The sequence below is a fragment of the Oryzias latipes genome, chromosome 9 (genome assembly GCF_053564925.1).
Source record: "Oryzias latipes strain Hd-rR chromosome 9, Olatipes_Hd-rR_3.1".
Lineage (NCBI taxonomy): Eukaryota > Metazoa > Chordata > Actinopteri > Beloniformes > Adrianichthyidae > Oryzias > Oryzias latipes.
The window spans coordinates 17,341,611-17,357,968 of NC_136245.1; the positions used below are offsets into that span (position 1 = coordinate 17,341,611).

General features: G+C 37.8%; 1 protein-coding gene across 1 annotated transcript; it reads left to right on the top strand.

Annotated features, from left to right (window-relative positions):
* Positions 1–10,531: 10,531 nt before the first annotated feature.
* On the top strand, positions 10,532–16,142 carry ube2d4 (ubiquitin conjugating enzyme E2 D4). Its single transcript, XM_004072495.4, has 7 exons — positions 10,532–10,845; positions 12,096–12,159; positions 12,284–12,315; positions 12,397–12,474; positions 12,601–12,706; positions 13,023–13,116; positions 13,930–16,142. The coding sequence occupies exons 1-7, from the start codon at positions 10,822–10,824 to the stop codon at positions 13,973–13,975; spliced, it is 444 nt and encodes a 147-aa protein (XP_004072543.1). The 5' UTR covers positions 10,532–10,821; the 3' UTR covers positions 13,976–16,142.
* Positions 16,143–16,358: the final 216 nt, after the last annotated feature.

Here is a 16,358-nt window from a genome sequence, read left to right on the forward strand (position 1 = left end):
GATATAGGTTAAGACAAATGCGACTGTTGTGTAAGCAGATTTTGACATCAAATAACCAATAGTTAACAGGATTTGTGTTACCTTGAGGTAGAGTCAACTGTTTCAGACAGATTAGGTTGCGAATGAGCAGGAAACAAAAAGCGTTGAGAAGAAAAGGCGTGAGAACGATTTTGGCAACAGGTAATAAAGGTAAAAGAAAAACCAAACCCAGTACCTTTTTGGTTCATTTCATGGTGCGAGGTCACAGCAGGTATTGAGCTATCGTGTTCATCTGAGAAAGCCAGTTTCTATAAACCTGCTGGACGGTCATGCTCATTAACATTCAGACTGCATTTACACAGAACATCCTGAAAAACCCAGATGATGTTGCTCGCTGACATGTCTTACCTGCTTCACCACATTTCTTTCTGTGTTATCTCTGAGCCTATTGACAGCACTCTCTCTGAAGCGTGAACAAGTTGCCGTTCATCTGTATCTCTCGAAACAGCGGCTGCATGTTTGTTAAATAATCTAAGCGTAATAGGACCAATGTAAATGTTGGTTTTCTTCATCTCGAAACCATGTGGGCGGCCATTACTCTTTGTTCTCCGGCGACAGTCTCTGTTTGTGCTGCAGCTCGTGCAACGAGCACAATACTTTGTGCGGAGCTTGTACAGTGTGTCTTTTCGAATAGATCACGGTAATTAAACAGTATTTCATTGTGTGATGGAAAAAAAGAGCCATTGTTGAAACAAAACACACTCCTTTCGGACTATCATTTAAAAAAAATAGCATGTCAGACTGCTCACAGCTAAGGAAATCGTAGAATTTATGATATTCCAGCCAAGTCCGTGTTCTGAAATGGCTAAAATAAGTTCATAGGTTTAGTCAAATGTGGTTTCGTGCACCTTTTTTCCTCTATTTACTGAGTACACTTCCTTACCGACAGATAAAAAACTGGTTTCAACGCATTTCACACTTGGGTAATTATCTAAACTGTTGATCTTTCGTTTTATTCCACAATGCAATTATCACTCTGCGAATGGGAAGGTATGTGTTAAGAAAAATAAGTTTTGGCTCACCTCTCTGTTTCGCTGGACTCTGCAGCTGCGTGTGTGCAATGTGGAAAACAAACAGTGCAGTGCAGCTGGGTTTCTCAAGACACCCAATGAGGGAATTTTAATCCCCCCACTTTTTTTCTCCCCCACTTTGGCATCAGTTAGAGTTATTTGGTCATAAAGAAAGGAAAAGCACCTCACCATCTGAGAGGGATTGGGAAGGAAGAGCGCATACGATGCCAGAAACCCCTGTTGAAGACTTAGAAACGCAACAGGCCAGGAAATGAAATCCCCAATAGGTCAAAGTGCTCAAAACACAGAGGAGGCCAATTAACTGAGAAGGCGACACGTTTTGGGAATACCTGCACAGCTCCTGTAAGTCTGAACACTGGGGGGGAGACGACAAACAAACCAGTGTGCTGAGCTGGAATTTCAGTGATAATATTCAGAGTAACAGTTTTATCACTGCGAGGCACAGAAGTGTTACCACCAAGTGCCAACTTACAAGTATCTCTTAACCAGGCCTGCAGTGTGCTTCAAAAAAACAAACCATCCAGAGATCCTCAAACCATTTCCAGCTGTCACATCTCTGCAGCAGTCTAAACCCTAACCTGATATGACAGGGCGAGGCAAGGTGAGGGTCAGCCTGTGAGGAAGATTCATAACATGTAACCTAAACTAGGAGCATTATATCCATAATTGCCTGTGGTAGACAAATTAAGATGTTGTCGTGCTGCACTTTTTTGCTCTCATGTTTCTCCCGTCACTTTCTCAGTTTACAAAACTCCATAAGTCTTTAAAATTAATTATTGAGGTGACAAAAATGTGTGCATGGGCAGCAAATAAGTACACAAAGGGGATAAAAAAAATACTTTTTTTTTTAGGAAAATGGGATGGCAGTGTCTGTGTGGTAAACAGGCTGACAGCTGACACCGAGTTAAGGCTTATCTGTCAGAGCTCAAGCAGAAACAGTCAAAGCTTTGGTCCTGTTGGATTATTCAAATTCAGTCATGTACACATTTTATTTTACTTCTTGTTATCAGGCTGGTTTGTTTACTTTAAACCCCAGTGTGGTTAGATTCTATTATGGCAAAACTTTATTTTGTAATATCCCTTTTTTGTTTGTGTTTTAAACAACGTTGGGCAGTAACTGAACAACGTGAAGGAAATTTGTGTTTTTGAGAATCCATTATCCAAAAATAATCAAGCACAGGTTTAACAGTATTAGAAACCCAAAAGTGTTTGCAGCACTGATAGGTTTCTTTAAGTGTTAACTCATTGAACTAAACCTTCACCGTACTCTAAATCCTCCTGACTCCTGACCTGTCTGCAAAACCAAAAATAGATTCAAATGTAAACAAACACCCGCACACAAGAGCTAAACACCATCAATCTGTCACAATCATGTATTGATTCCAATTGATTTAGGAGAGCTAAAGCAATGCATTGTGGGAAAAGCAATTGAAACCAAGGATGAAACTGGAAAACCTGGACTTTGAGATTTTAAGTTGTCTTTTCAAAAGGTGAACAACTGAACAACTGAAAAGCTGCACAGTGGCGCAGTGGTTAGTGCTCTTGCCTTACAGCTAGAAGGCCCCCGGTTCAAGTCCCGGCTGTAGGACCTGAAACAGAACAACATCAATGGGGGACCTTTCTGTGTGGAGTTAGCATGTTCTCCCCGTGCATGCGTGGGTTTTCTCCGGGGTCTCCAGCTTCCTCCCACCTTCCAAAAACATGCTTCATGGGTTAATTGGTTAATCTAACTTGTCCCTAGGTGTGAGTGTGAGAGTGAATGGGTGTGTGATTGAGGACATTCTACTGTGCGACAGACTGGCGAACTGTCCAGGGTGTCCCCACAAGTGGATAGGCTCCGGCAGCCCCATGACCTGAAAGGGTCAAAACGGAGTAGAAAATGAATGAAAAAAACGATGAATGATGATAAACTGAAGAAAAAATTGTTAAAGGGAGGTGTAAATGTTATAAGGTTTCCTTGAATTTCCTTAAATGCAGCATATTCTCTGGTGACGCATCAGCAAAGATAAAAAAACCGAAGATTCCAGTTAATTGCAACTTTGGAACACAGATGTTATATGTTGATGCAAAGAAATATCTTCAATTATGTTAAATTAATCTAATGAAGAAGCTTCTTTTTTTTTGGAGTCATGCAAAACTACTAATGTACAAAATGTTTTATAATACCCTGTTTTACAATAATAATTTTGTAAAAAGCTAACTTTGCCTAATTTTTAAGCAATGCATTATAAATAGAAATGAATAGAAAACATCTACCCTAAAATTTAGCAAATAGCACATGGAGCATTTCACCTGAAGGACAGACACTGACACAGAGAACTGCACTTTGGTTTTCTGGATATTTTTGTAGATTGCAGAGACAACATTGCAAAGCAACAGTCATCTGGAATACAGCTCAAAGTTCCAGTAAGCTCCATAAAAAAGACGAATGTGTCCCTGCGAATACCCAGGGAATAGCACGCCGACTCATCCCAGTCTTTCCGCACACTGAGGCACAGGACCGGCCACAGGCCCCGGAGCAGCTCAGCGCACCGTTAAAGAAAAGAAAAAAAAAGACCACACCTTAAAAACGTTCAGTGAAAAGTCTCCACTCCAGCCAGTAAATAGAAACTTCTACACGTGTAGCTAAACATCATCTGATGTTCTTTTTATTTTGGGGAGGAAGCAAAAAATACTTTTTCAGTCAGAACAGTACCTCTGGTTAGTTGAAAATATTTCCATGTTCTTTGTCACAGTTAGAATCTCACATCCATCAGTGCTCAAAGCTGGTGGACAAGCATCACAAAGTTCAAGCAAAGTTTTGACCAGATTTTTCTTGTTTTTTTGTTTTTCGACAGTCATGACAAGCCTGACACTCTGCTGCTTAGATTCAATTTCCCAGCTTTGCACAGAACATCATGTGGACTGTCCATCCAGGACATGCAAAGAATGTGAAATAGTGAAATAGCTCCAAACACAAACAAGACAATCAGACATATTCACTGTGGTCTTTGTCTTGATTTCATTTCCTGAAGTCCTTGATAATGACTTGAACATAAAAAAGAAATGTTGTGACATGAGAGGAAGGATAAAATCATCTATTTTAGTCTTTTGTTTCAAAGGGATATTTAGGAGTCTGTGTGTGATATTTTTTTTAATCCTTCTTCACCATCCAAACCTCTTACCTCCCCCTTTGGGCTTTTAGGAGCATCCTGTGACCTCTGACCTTCTGGACAATAGAGGCCAGGACATTTCCCAGTGAGTGCCGATGGAGCCAACAACAGGAACATGAGGGGTGCTCATGGGAAACAAACTGTTTATTGTGCAGCAGGATGGACAGCCCCCCCCCCCCCCCCCCCCCCCCCCATCACCTCCCATGCTCCAGTCACTCACTTTCACACACAGTCTCAGACGGCGTCTCCACACCTCTGCAGAGTAAAACCTTGTCAAACAACAGGTGGTGGTTTTAAAAGCCAAACCAGGATGCAGCAGTTCTGCTCAAATGTCATATTTTTTGGAAGAAAGCGTGCTTAAGTGCTAGCATCTGGCTGAAACAGAACTAGAAGTCAAGAAGAATGTTTCTCCTTTAGCTGGGTCCTAGCATGTTACAGCTACACACATACTTCATGCATCATTTATTGTTAAATCATATGTTCTCTGTTGATCCAGCTGTTTCTGTCTCTCCAATGTCTAAAAACAATAAGCTCATATTTACTACCCAATCTAGCATACCAAACAGTTTGTTGGTAGAGCCACTGTTTTAAAGGAAATCCCTTCTTTGTCTCTTAAGGAAGTTTAACAAACTGGGAAAAAAAACTGAATTTACCACCAGAGCTCAGATAGCTGTAAAAAAAAAAAATACATTTGATAAGACAGAGTCACCACTAAATGTATCAGATAACACTCCGCACTGGTTATTACCAAAGCTCTGGAGACTTTCATTGCAACAGCGACGCAATAAAACGGTTTCCAAAGCTGTCAGTCACTTTGCCAGATGTGTGGTGCAACACAGAGAGTCGGAGGGCTCCAGGGATTTTGCTCTAAAAGTGTTCAATCCCAAAGGTTCTTTATGACTACACATGTGGTTCTGTTTGTGCTCCACATGATGCACATCTGATAGAACTGGATCAGATGAGATGGGCACATGGAATCTCTTTGCTGTTTCTCAAGAGAAAATGAATTATGACAATCTGAGAGGAATCCGAGATTGGCTAAATTGTGTGCTAGACAACTATTTACTAACTGCAATTTAAAAATAATATTTAGCTTTTTTCAAGTTTTTCATACCAATTTTTCCAATTTGTTTAAGTTTTTCTAATGCATTTAATTAATTAATAGGTTGAAAATTTCAAAAAATCTAAATAAAATGTCTTTTGGAAAATAAAGCAACATAAATGCAGACACTTTACAAAATTTACATTAAATTTTTAAATATTTCCCACAAAGAAAATAATGCATAAGCATTGTTTAGCTGAAATTAAAACAAATTAAAATTTTTAAACTCTAGTCCAGAGTGAGAACTTTCATCAAATAAATCAATTTAGGCAATTTAATGAGTACAAATTCAAAAAGAAGAAGATTTAAAGAATAATTCTGAGACTTTCCAGGTCAGAGGCCACCTTAACACCGACAAGCAAAATCAAATCACAGCTAAGGAAATGAGCCATGAAACTCTGATTGCTCCACACATAATGACCCTTTTTTTCCCAGTTGCTTGGCTCAAGAATTATTTGATTGTGCGGACTGCTGACTTCACTGCAAACATGAGCACTGCTTGCACACATCGCCTGTGTGCATAATCAAATCAAGATCACTGACACAAGGAGCGAACAAAATATCTCTTAGTATGTGAGAACAATGAAGCTTTGTTCCACGAGAGAGCGAACAGACTGACCGAAGGTAAAACACCTCTGGAGACAGCGAGCCCAGCTTGTGCTCAGCATTAATTGGTTGGGCTTTTATTGGATAATTTCAACATTAGGAAGGCCCATTTAAGTGAATTTTGAAAATGACACTGAACATATGTGCTTTGTTTTTTTGTGGCCATGGGAATAAGGGCTACTGAAGGGATCGCAGACACAGTCTTAACATAATTGCCAACCAGAGTGGAATGCTGCCTGTTATGCGTTTAACTTTCATTCAGGGAAAAAAGATAGATCACGCAGGTTTGCAACAACCGCTAAGTTCCTCAGGGTCAAGTAATGTTCTCCCTAATTCTCACCTTTGGGTCATCCACCACTTGGGAACTTGGGACACCAGTTATGTAACTTTAAACCGTTTGGGTAAAGGTGGGAAATTCTCTGTGAACATCAGTGATCAAAAACATACACGTTTGTAACATACGAAATGCCCGGTAACATCAGAATCTTATTCTGGGAGCAAAGAACACAGAGTTTGAAACACACAGAAGCAAGATTTTAGAGATTTCAGAAGAAAGGACAGCAGAGCGAGCCAAAGGGGCTTGGCGAAGCAACGCTTAAAGACAACAAAGCATGGGCTTGACTGTGGCTGAAAACCTCATGCTGATAAATTGCCTCTCCAAGTAGACAAACCTCAAAAAACAAGAGCCTTGCTGCACAAGACCAAAACTGCTACCTCTGCTGCTCTCTGAATCTGATTACTAGCAAGCCCTGAGGACAGGCAGGTCATTGAGAGCACGGAGATGAGCAAACAATAAGATATTATCTGAAGGAATCTTCAGTTTTCCAAAAGGAAAATGGTCCCTCTCAGTATCTCGTTGAGGGTAGGATCCTCAACCTGACACTGAATCAGCCATTTAAGAAGAATGAACACTGCGTCCCATTCATACTTACTCACTAAAATAATAAGAGCTCTTTTTTCACTCTTGTTAAAGACACATAAAGGGATGCTCATGAGGCGTTGCAAGACAAGGCTGCGGAGAAACCGGAGCACGCAGCTGATCCAGATGAATGTGCCTTTACAGTCATTGGGTATTGAATGAACAAATCTACTGCCTCTTTTTTTCCCTCTCTTTTCTATTGTACACGTGAAGAAAACACACGTTTCAGTCCTTTGTTTGCTGATCAATTGTCATGCAAGTTGGCATCTGAAATACACAAATTTGAGTGAAAGGCTCCATTTTTGTGCCGACATGCTGTTTTCTGTCTGAAAATAAACCTGGTAAAAGTTTGAGAAACATTGTTTGGGTTCACACTCCAAAGCAAATTAGGTACTTGCCATTTCCAGTCTTGTTCTTTTCAAACAGTGACATCTTGTGGACACCTGGCCTCATTCCACTCACTGAACACAGTTTCTGAAGGATAAAGACCCACTCCAATGAAAATGGTGTTTTCAACATGTTTTGATGGCCTTTTTCTCATGATGGAGGACATATTTAAAGTAAATTAAGCCTAAAATTGCATTTCTGAGTTTTTCTTTATTCAAATGGTTGTGAACTAGGAGCAGAAGAAATCGTGATGTTGAAAAAAGCTTGTGGTTGTTATGTATAAACTACAATCGGCAGGCCACAAGCTCCCCGCTTCGCTGCATTCGGATGCATCTGACTCAAAACTGTACAGCTGGATATCTCCAATATTGCTCACCATTTTTGTTGCATTAGTTATGTTAGAGCTGGGGTTGTTGAGGGGCTGTAAGCTAGCAGGAGAGCATGTGAACAGATGGGTGATGGGAGGTGGGGTGGGGTTGCTCCCCACCAACAGTCCCACCCACAACTCAGAGGTGAATTTCTAATGAACTCCTACCACTTTGCAGAATAAGTCCTAGAAAACAATGCAGTTTTTTTTTTTTATTTTGGCTAAAAGCAGCACAACTATAATTAAAAGACCACAGGGAATGCTTTTATACTAGATCAAAAGATGATCGGAGTGCGGATTTAAGAAGAGGTTAAAATATGAAATAATGAGGACGATTATATTTGCTTACTTTTTGCTTTAAATTTGATGCTTTTCATAAGTAAAAAAAACAATAATAGTGATAAGAACAAAACTCATGATTACCGGTAGCTTCAACGTTAAAATTTCAACGTGTAAAAGAATCATTTCAACAAGGGTTACCTGGTTTGACCTTTAGGCTCTATCACTGTCAAAAGATTGTGTATCATTTTTCTTTGTTGACTGGTGAATGTAAACGTGTGTATTGTTGTTTTTATCCTGTTGACTTGTAATGTGATCTGTCCAGAATGTACCTTGTTTTTCACTTTGCTTCTCACTTAATAACCGTTGTAAATATTACCTGTAAAACTGAAAATAATGTAGGCGTCAAATGATGAGTGAAAACCAGTATGTCAAACAGGCTGAGGGTCCTCAGAGTCTTGACAGTTTTGAAACTTCTCAGAGAATTTTTGCATTTTTTCGGGTGTGTCAGTGGAAGGCAGAACAAAAACTGATCGTCTGCTGTGGAAACAATCACCTCTAAGAGCAAGCTTTCCTGCAACCAGATCAGTGGTTCTCAAATACTAGGTTAGTGACTCCTGGGCACTTGATGGCTCCCCAGGGGTAAGCTAAAAAATCTGATTCCTTCCTAAAAAAAACAAACAAAAAACAACATTTTTAGCAATAATTAGTTTACAGAATAGTTTGGTGTTCAGTTGAGTCTTGTAGCCTGTTTTATAAAACATCTGCACTTATTTTCTATCTTTTTAAATGTTCCCGTGATTCAATTAGAACCAAATAAATTAAAACATGTTTTGCAACACTGATTTTTATTTTAACAAAAGAAAACTGCCTTTAAATTTTATTGTCCTGTTCAAGCATCCTGTTGTTGTAATCCTGTCAAGGTTCTCGGAAAAGTACTTTTCTTAAAAGATGAGCTATCTTGAACTGGTAACTATACAATTGATGAATTTTAGGGGAACATCAATTTGTGCAGGGAGAAAAAGCAGAGGACTACAAACATCTATTAATATTTGCTGCAATCTGCTACAGATCTTAATTAGAGTATGGTGACAGGTGCAATGTTCTTTCGGAGTTCTCAAAAAAAGATTCCCTCTCATCACTTTTTATTACTCCTTGTCCTTGTTGAGTCCTATTTCAGTTTAAAAAGAGAAATTAGGAGATTGTTGAAGGAGATTAGCCCGCTCACTTTGGACAGCAACTGATGAAGATGCACTACAAAAGTACACTTTAGATAACTTTTTAGACTGAATAAGGGGTGTTGTGTGCATGTTTTGCATCAGCTTGACTTTGTAAAGGTTATTCTTGAGGATATTTAGCTGCTAAGTAGCTTTTTCAGTTCCAGTCCTGTGATATCAGACCTGGATAATTAAGAATCTCCTAAAACATAAGAAAATTATGATATTTCAGATGTATTATTTACATGTTGCTCAGCACTTTTGATTGGTTGAGTAGTTTCTGCGTCACTTCAAATGGTTTGCGTTTGCGAATCGTGAGCTTAAGTGAATCGCTCTTTTTTCGGAGAAGAATGGAAATTAAGATAATAAAGGAACCATTCAACCTTTCAGATTGATGAATTCCGACAGCATTTATCATGGCAGTCATTTAGCAACTAAAGGGACTCTTCATACGTCACATCAGAAGAAGAAAAAGCAGAATTTGGGCAAAACTCATTATCCTACAACTGGTGACAAGCTGAATGAAAAGGTCTGTTCAGTGCTAGGGATGACCCTGCAACCCCAGCTGTTAATGGTGCAAAGAAGAAATTAAAAGATGTCCAGAATATAGTAAACAACACGACACATTATTTTGTTGAGGTGGCAAATTCAATGAAAGTAGTTCAAGTCAGTTTAAAAAATACATTTAATTACCTTTAGTTTTCCCTTTTGAGACTCTATTTCTACTCTATTTCTATATTTTTAAAATGGTTTGACACCAGATTTAGAATAGATAACGACTAGATTTGTACTCCATCACATTAGTTTTTCTGTTAGATTGCTCCACCTGCCTAGTTTTAAAAAAATCAGCATTAAAATTAAGGTTAAGATCATTTTGTAATGACAAAACAAGCTCGTACAAAAAGTAATCTAAAGTTGTATAGTTACCAACCAAAATATTGTTCAATCAATTGCCAGGTTGATTGTTATTTAACCAGCTAACTTTGACACTGTTTTACAACAACAAAAAAAATCTGTGTACTAATCTGGACATATTGTTCAGTTTGTTCCTTGGTTCAGACAGAAATAGAAGAAAGAAATTTAAAAAAAAAGAAGTTTGCAGGTCATGCTAAATTCGCTAAGGTAATTTAGGAGTTCATAGATGCTGCAATTATCTAAAAGTTCTCAAAATTGGTAGTAAAAAATTTAGAAGCAGAAAAAATAAAAATTATTATGAAATTTGCTGAAGGTTTTGTCGAGATTTCTAAATTACACCAATTTAGTAGACATGAGTAAATAAAAATTGGGTAAAAAAAAAAGAAGTTTGTAGGATTAAAATTTTCACTAAATTATATTAATCACAAGATGAAGCTATTTAAAATTTGATTTAGACGTGCTACATTTAAACAGAGAGAAGAGGAAAAAACGTTATGAACAAAGTCTCGCGACAGTCACACAATACCGTTATGAGAAAGGTCTCGCGATACTCAGAGATTGTCAAGCTCCAAGAAGAGTAGAAATCGGAAAGGGAGGTAGCAAAATATCTGTTTTTTGTAGTGTTGTAAACGAGTAACGTATAATTTAATATTGATTGCATTGTTTATATATCAACCCAATCATTCTTTTAGTTGTACATCAATTATTGTTCAGTGAGATTTTATAGTACGCGACCACAGAGTTCAAATTGTATGTGTGTGGTGCTAACTGTTAGCTGATAGGCTAACTAGTACAGCCATTGAAGCAATGGCGTTGAAAAGAATTCAGAAGGTGAGTGTTTGTTTTCTTTATTTACCAGAACTACTGTGAAGTTGACTCGTTGAAACAGTGTCGGACATTTTGTAAAGAGATTGAATCCGTATAACAAATTGTGAAGCTCGAAGTAGCCACATGACATTAGCTTAATTTCTTGTGTTTTCTTCACTTCAAAGTAATTCTGAAGACAAAGGCGAGCTAACCACTTGGCCTTGTTGTTGGTGCATTGCTACGGCAACAGTGCTTCCCAATAACAAATGAACTGTTTGGTTATGTAAAAGTTGAATTTCCCTGGCTCATGTCTGGTATATCTTTGCTAAGCACACTAATGGCTCGTGTATATTTATTTAAGAAGTGAGGCAGTGTTATTAGGCTAATATGTTTGCTAGCTTCAGTGTGTTAGGTTCATAGCCTGTCCGTTGGATCGGTATTCTACTTAAATGAATTGTTACAGAAGGTTTATTTGTGTATGCGTTGGTTTACATTGTGATAATGTATATACTAGTCGCAGAGTGACAGCTGCCTGATTGTTGCCAAAATTGAACCCTCGAGTCATCGTTGCCATATAAGGAATTGCAAATGGGGCACTGGAGCAGGCTATGTGTGTATTTATATAACAGAATAGATTGGCGTCTTTTCTAGAGATGTTAAATAACGGGCTTAACAAGCGTTTAAGCTTCTTTTTGTGTTTCTGTCTGTGAGGTTAGTCGAACACGAATATCTGAACGCTTTTGTTAATTTTTCTACTGCGAGCAACCAACTCAAACTCCTTTTTCATTGGTTCTTTTTATAGACTGTATAATCAAGTTAGGCAAACTGTAGTTAAGATCCATGGGCTAATCAGAACTTGACATAAAAGTTTACTAAGTTTTTATTTGATATCAGCTAGAGATTTTCCAGTACGATAGGGAATACATAAAATATTTTTATTTGAAATGTATCTTAAGAAACAACAACATTGTTTTATTTTAGTTGATTAAATCATATGCTGTCTTTCATGGTGTTTTGGCTTTTTGTCTTCACATAACTTTTCAAAAAGCTTTTTTATTTATTAGAAAAAACACTAATTAAAATATGACATGAAATAACCCATTTGTAATAGATATATTTGTATCTAACCATTAACTTAGGTCTAATTACTACTAAATCCTTACTTATTCACTTGCTCATTATGTAACTTCAATAGCTATTAAGTTTGTAGAATTAACCTTAAGGTATTATTATTTTTATTTTCTTATTGTGCCCTTTTCAATCCATTTTTTCAGGAACTCTCAGACCTGCAGAGGGACCCTCCTGCCCAGTGCTCTGCTGGACCTGTTGGAGATGATTGTAAGTCCTTAAGACCGTTTATGTTTTTACAGTATGAATTCATTCTAAGTATTATACTGTATTACATTTTACATTGCAAATATAGCACACAAAAAATCAAGTAATGTTTGTTTTTTCTCTCTAGTGTTTCACTGGCAGGCAACAATAATGGGTCCAGTAAGTGCAAACCTGAACGAAAGTTAGCTCAAATAAAGTTGTATATATAAAAATAAACTGTTTTTATGTTTATTTTAACAGAGCGACAGCCCATATCAAAGTGGAGTGTTTTTTCTCACCATTCACTTCCCAACAGATTATCCTTTCAAACCACCAAAAGTAAGACTGCTTCTGTTTTCCAATAATAATGCACAATATATTGTTTTTTTATTATTATTATTATTATTTTACTTCATTTGATCTTGTCCGGTCTGTAACTTTTCTCTTGGTTCCATTGTTGTGTAGGTTGCATTTACAACAAAAATTTACCACCCTAATATCAACAGTAATGGAAGTATTTGTCTGGATATACTGAGGTCACAGTGGTCACCTGCACTCACAGTATCAAAAGGTAAAGGCTTAAAAGAAAATTAGTTATATATTTGTGTTCTGAGTATTTAAAATTGACTTGTGAAATTCAGCCCCAAAATCTTTTGTGTGTGAAATGTAATGTTTTAGACAGCATATCAGTCTCCATGGGTTCTATATGAAGCATTCTAAAGTTTTTAATGAAACTGTTTTTTTTTAAATCATAGTCATTTTATTATTACCGATTAGTTTTCTGTTCATGTTTTTACTTTGGGACATAAATGACTTGCCTTTAGGAAACACTTGAAGTGTCAACCAGCCGTCTAATGTCAAACCTACTTGTTCTTGTTTCTTTCCAGTTTTATTGTCCATCTGCTCTCTTCTTTGTGATCCAAATCCCGATGACCCACTGGTACCAGAGATTGCCCATACATACAAAGCTGACAGAGAAAAGTGAGTCCAATGCAGAGTTTTGTCCAATTCTCAGTCATGCCAATTAATTCTCTAAAACAACAAAGAAGTTCTAAATGATACGCTGCAGCCAAAGAGAGTTAAAGAAATGCGGAGGCTTCTGGGATTTTGGTCAAATTCTACTCAGTGACTGGTTTGCATTGGGCACATTTTGAAGCCAATGTAGATCTCAGTCATGCCCATTGTCAAGCTGAAGCTCTTTTTAAATTCTGATCTCGTATATCGAATAAAATACTATACAGTGTTCCCTTTGTTTATCACAATCATGAAGTAGGATTACAGATGTGTAAAGGCTCTGAAATTGCTCACTACACTCTTTATACCCTTTTATCTGACAGAAATGAAGATTTAAACACCTTTCTCTCTTGTTTAAACTCTGGAAGCTCAAACGTTCCAAGCAAAATAGTTTATAGAATAGAAGGAATGATCTGCATACGATTCAAGATTTGTCAATTTGGAAACTAAACGCATTGTCTTCTGGAGACATTGCACTGAGAGGATTGATTGACAGGGTCAACAGCCAATCAGTATGCAGAGCACAATGCACTATTAAAAAAAAAAAACAGGCAAAATTGCTCTAAAAAAAATCCTTGAGACTAAAAAAGGTGAATGCAATAAAGCAAGGGAACAGTGTCAAATATACAGTTTTTACAAAGTCTTACAAAGAAAGAAAAAAGTTTGGAATTTGGTTCTTTCTCTTGTTAAGCACCGTTTACTCTGGACCGAGTTCTCAAAGCCCAGAAAAGAGTGTTATGTCATTTTATACCCAAAATCTTTAATTCTTTTTTCTTACAGGTACAACAAGTTAGCAAGAGAATGGACGCAGAAGTATGCAATGTGAAAACACCAGCAATATCAAAACACAGTTGAGAACAAAAGAACCAAATGAGCAACAAAGGGGAAAACAAACAAATAAAACCGTTACAACTCTCAGTGAGGTACAGTGCCAGTTGGCTGTTTGTGTGCTGATCTGCTACCATGTGCTGTTCTTCATGACCTGTGTGGATCTGCAGAGAAGAACCCAACGGACTCTTCAAAGCACTCCCACGCGGAACACCGGAATTTCCTCCATTCCCTAAAAAGCCACACTCAAGACTTAAAACCATTTATCCGTGCTGTTGTCGTCATCATTGTTGCAATTCACATGCTTCATTTTCTGTATCCGTGAGTCAGGTCATTGTGCTCCTGGGATGCAAACATTTTGAATTGGGGGAGATCTGCTCTCCATTCGCTCAGAGTACCATCGGCATGGAACTGGATGTCGTGTTCTGACTGTGTTTCCATGTTTTTAGAGGCCTTTCTGTGTTCCGTTTTTGGTGTATGTGCAATTGAGACAAAAGCCCCCCCACCCCCCCTTTTTTTTTCAGTGCAAAATGGTGCGGTGCCATTACCAGCAGCTTACCTGTTGGCACTTAACTGTCTCTACCCTGAAACAATGTGAAATGAGTAATCAGGAATGGCTTTTGAACATCAACGCCGTGAAACAAAAAGAAACACTGGAGGGCTGCCAAAAAGCCACCTGGGATTTGCTGTGGTGGGTGAAACCCCACCTATTTTCCCTGCACATATGATTTCCTTCTCATGCATGGCGAGCAGTGGTATGTTCATCACACACCGTATGCAGCAGTCATTTCACTACTAATGTGTGGCTATGGAAATAGTTACCTTTTGGCATGAAGCTTAGCTGTTTGCCTCCTCAGTACAGTTACTCAGGTATCTAATCATATCATCAGCCTTGAACGTGCACTGGCCCATGTTATCAAGCCTCTTTAAAGAAAAGCCTGGCTCTACGAGTTGCATTCATGCTTAGTAAGAATGAACTCTTATTTTTTTTTTTGTTTTTTTTATCCAGGTCTCCATTTTCATTTTTCTTTGGAACGATCCCACAATCTTAGCTTTCTAGAAGTCTTTTGTTTGGATGAAATGGCCTCTGATGTCACAGTCCCTTGTTTGATAGTTGGGGGCTTTAAAAATCCTTGGCATCTTGCAGAATCAACTATTTTAAGTTAATTATAGTAACAAAATAATGCAGTATAATGTTAAAAGACTTGTTAGCTTTTTTGACAGGTTTAAATTCTTTATCTTTAATATATATAAGAGCACATTTTGCTTCATTTGGAAAGAACATGGTAAAACCTATATGCTTTAGACATTTAAATGTTAAGTTTAAACTCCCCCCCCCCCTCATTTGGTTCATATGGAGCATAAACGTGTTATTATGTAATAACTTCATTGTAAGTGCTGGAATATTTACTTAAGTTGTCACTCTAGAATTCTGATGCTGCCAACATAAAGGGAATTATTGGGTTGTTTGCTATTGAAGCTGAAGAGATTTCAGTTCATAAAATAGTTGAGCATGATGGATTTTTAGAATTTTTATTGAAAATAGTGACATGATTTGGGTTCTGTATATGGATTGTTTTCGTCAGCAATGGCTGCTGAAGCAAATGACAACAGCCTCACTTTCCTCAAAAGCAGTATGTTGACATGTTATTTTCTCTGAACGCAAAAGCTTCAAGATCTTAGACGTATTGCAGTTGTTTCCGTCTCTGTGTGCGTTAACGCTCGTTAATCTGGACCCTTGAATGCAGCTTGAGTTCACAATGCAGGTCATGATTCATGGACTCCCCCTGTCCAGTGTGCTTGCTCGGGTTCACATCGGCATGCTTTGCACTCTGGAGAACCTTTTCACAGCCATTTTTTTTCAGGCATCAGGGATTTCACTACAATTCATCTGCCTAACACCTCAAACAAAATTTCTAGCCTTAACCCTCATTTTGTATTTTTAGACCATGTGTCATAGACTGTAACTCTGCCTATAGGGCTGTGATAGAAATGGAAACTCGATTGGAACGGCTCCAGTACGTGAACTAGTCTGAATGCAGACCTATACTCAAGACATTTAAGTTTGGAATTCAACTGTTTTGACTGCCATCAACATACAAGTCTTCAAACAGTATTGAGTAGTAACAGACATTGTTATAACAAGAATAAAAGTCATCTTGGTTTTTGTTTGTCTGTAGTGGTTTTTTTTTTAATTTAAAAAATCTGCCACTTGATTATTAGTGAGACGGGATGAGTCGATGCTTTCCAAATTTAAAGATGATCATTTTAGATCATTGAGACGAAAACAAAAAGTCTGTTACTTGAAGAATTGAAAGAAAAATATATCTGTTGTGTTCTAACAAAGAGAAACATCCTCATGAAATTGAAAGGCTCAATTA

What these genes read in the sequence shown, in the direction of transcription:
- ube2d4 (XM_004072495.4), top strand. Translation starts at nt 10,822, where the DNA reads ATGGCGTTGAAAAGAATTCAGAAG. An exon ending in TGGACCTGTTGGAGATGATT is followed by an intron (nt 12,160 to 12,283) that starts GTAAGTCCTTAA and finishes TTTTCTCTCTAG; the next exon opens with TGTTTCACTGGCAGGCAACA. An exon ending in TACAAAGCTGACAGAGAAAA is followed by an intron (nt 13,117 to 13,929) that starts GTGAGTCCAATG and finishes TTTTTCTTACAG; the next exon opens with GTACAACAAGTTAGCAAGAG.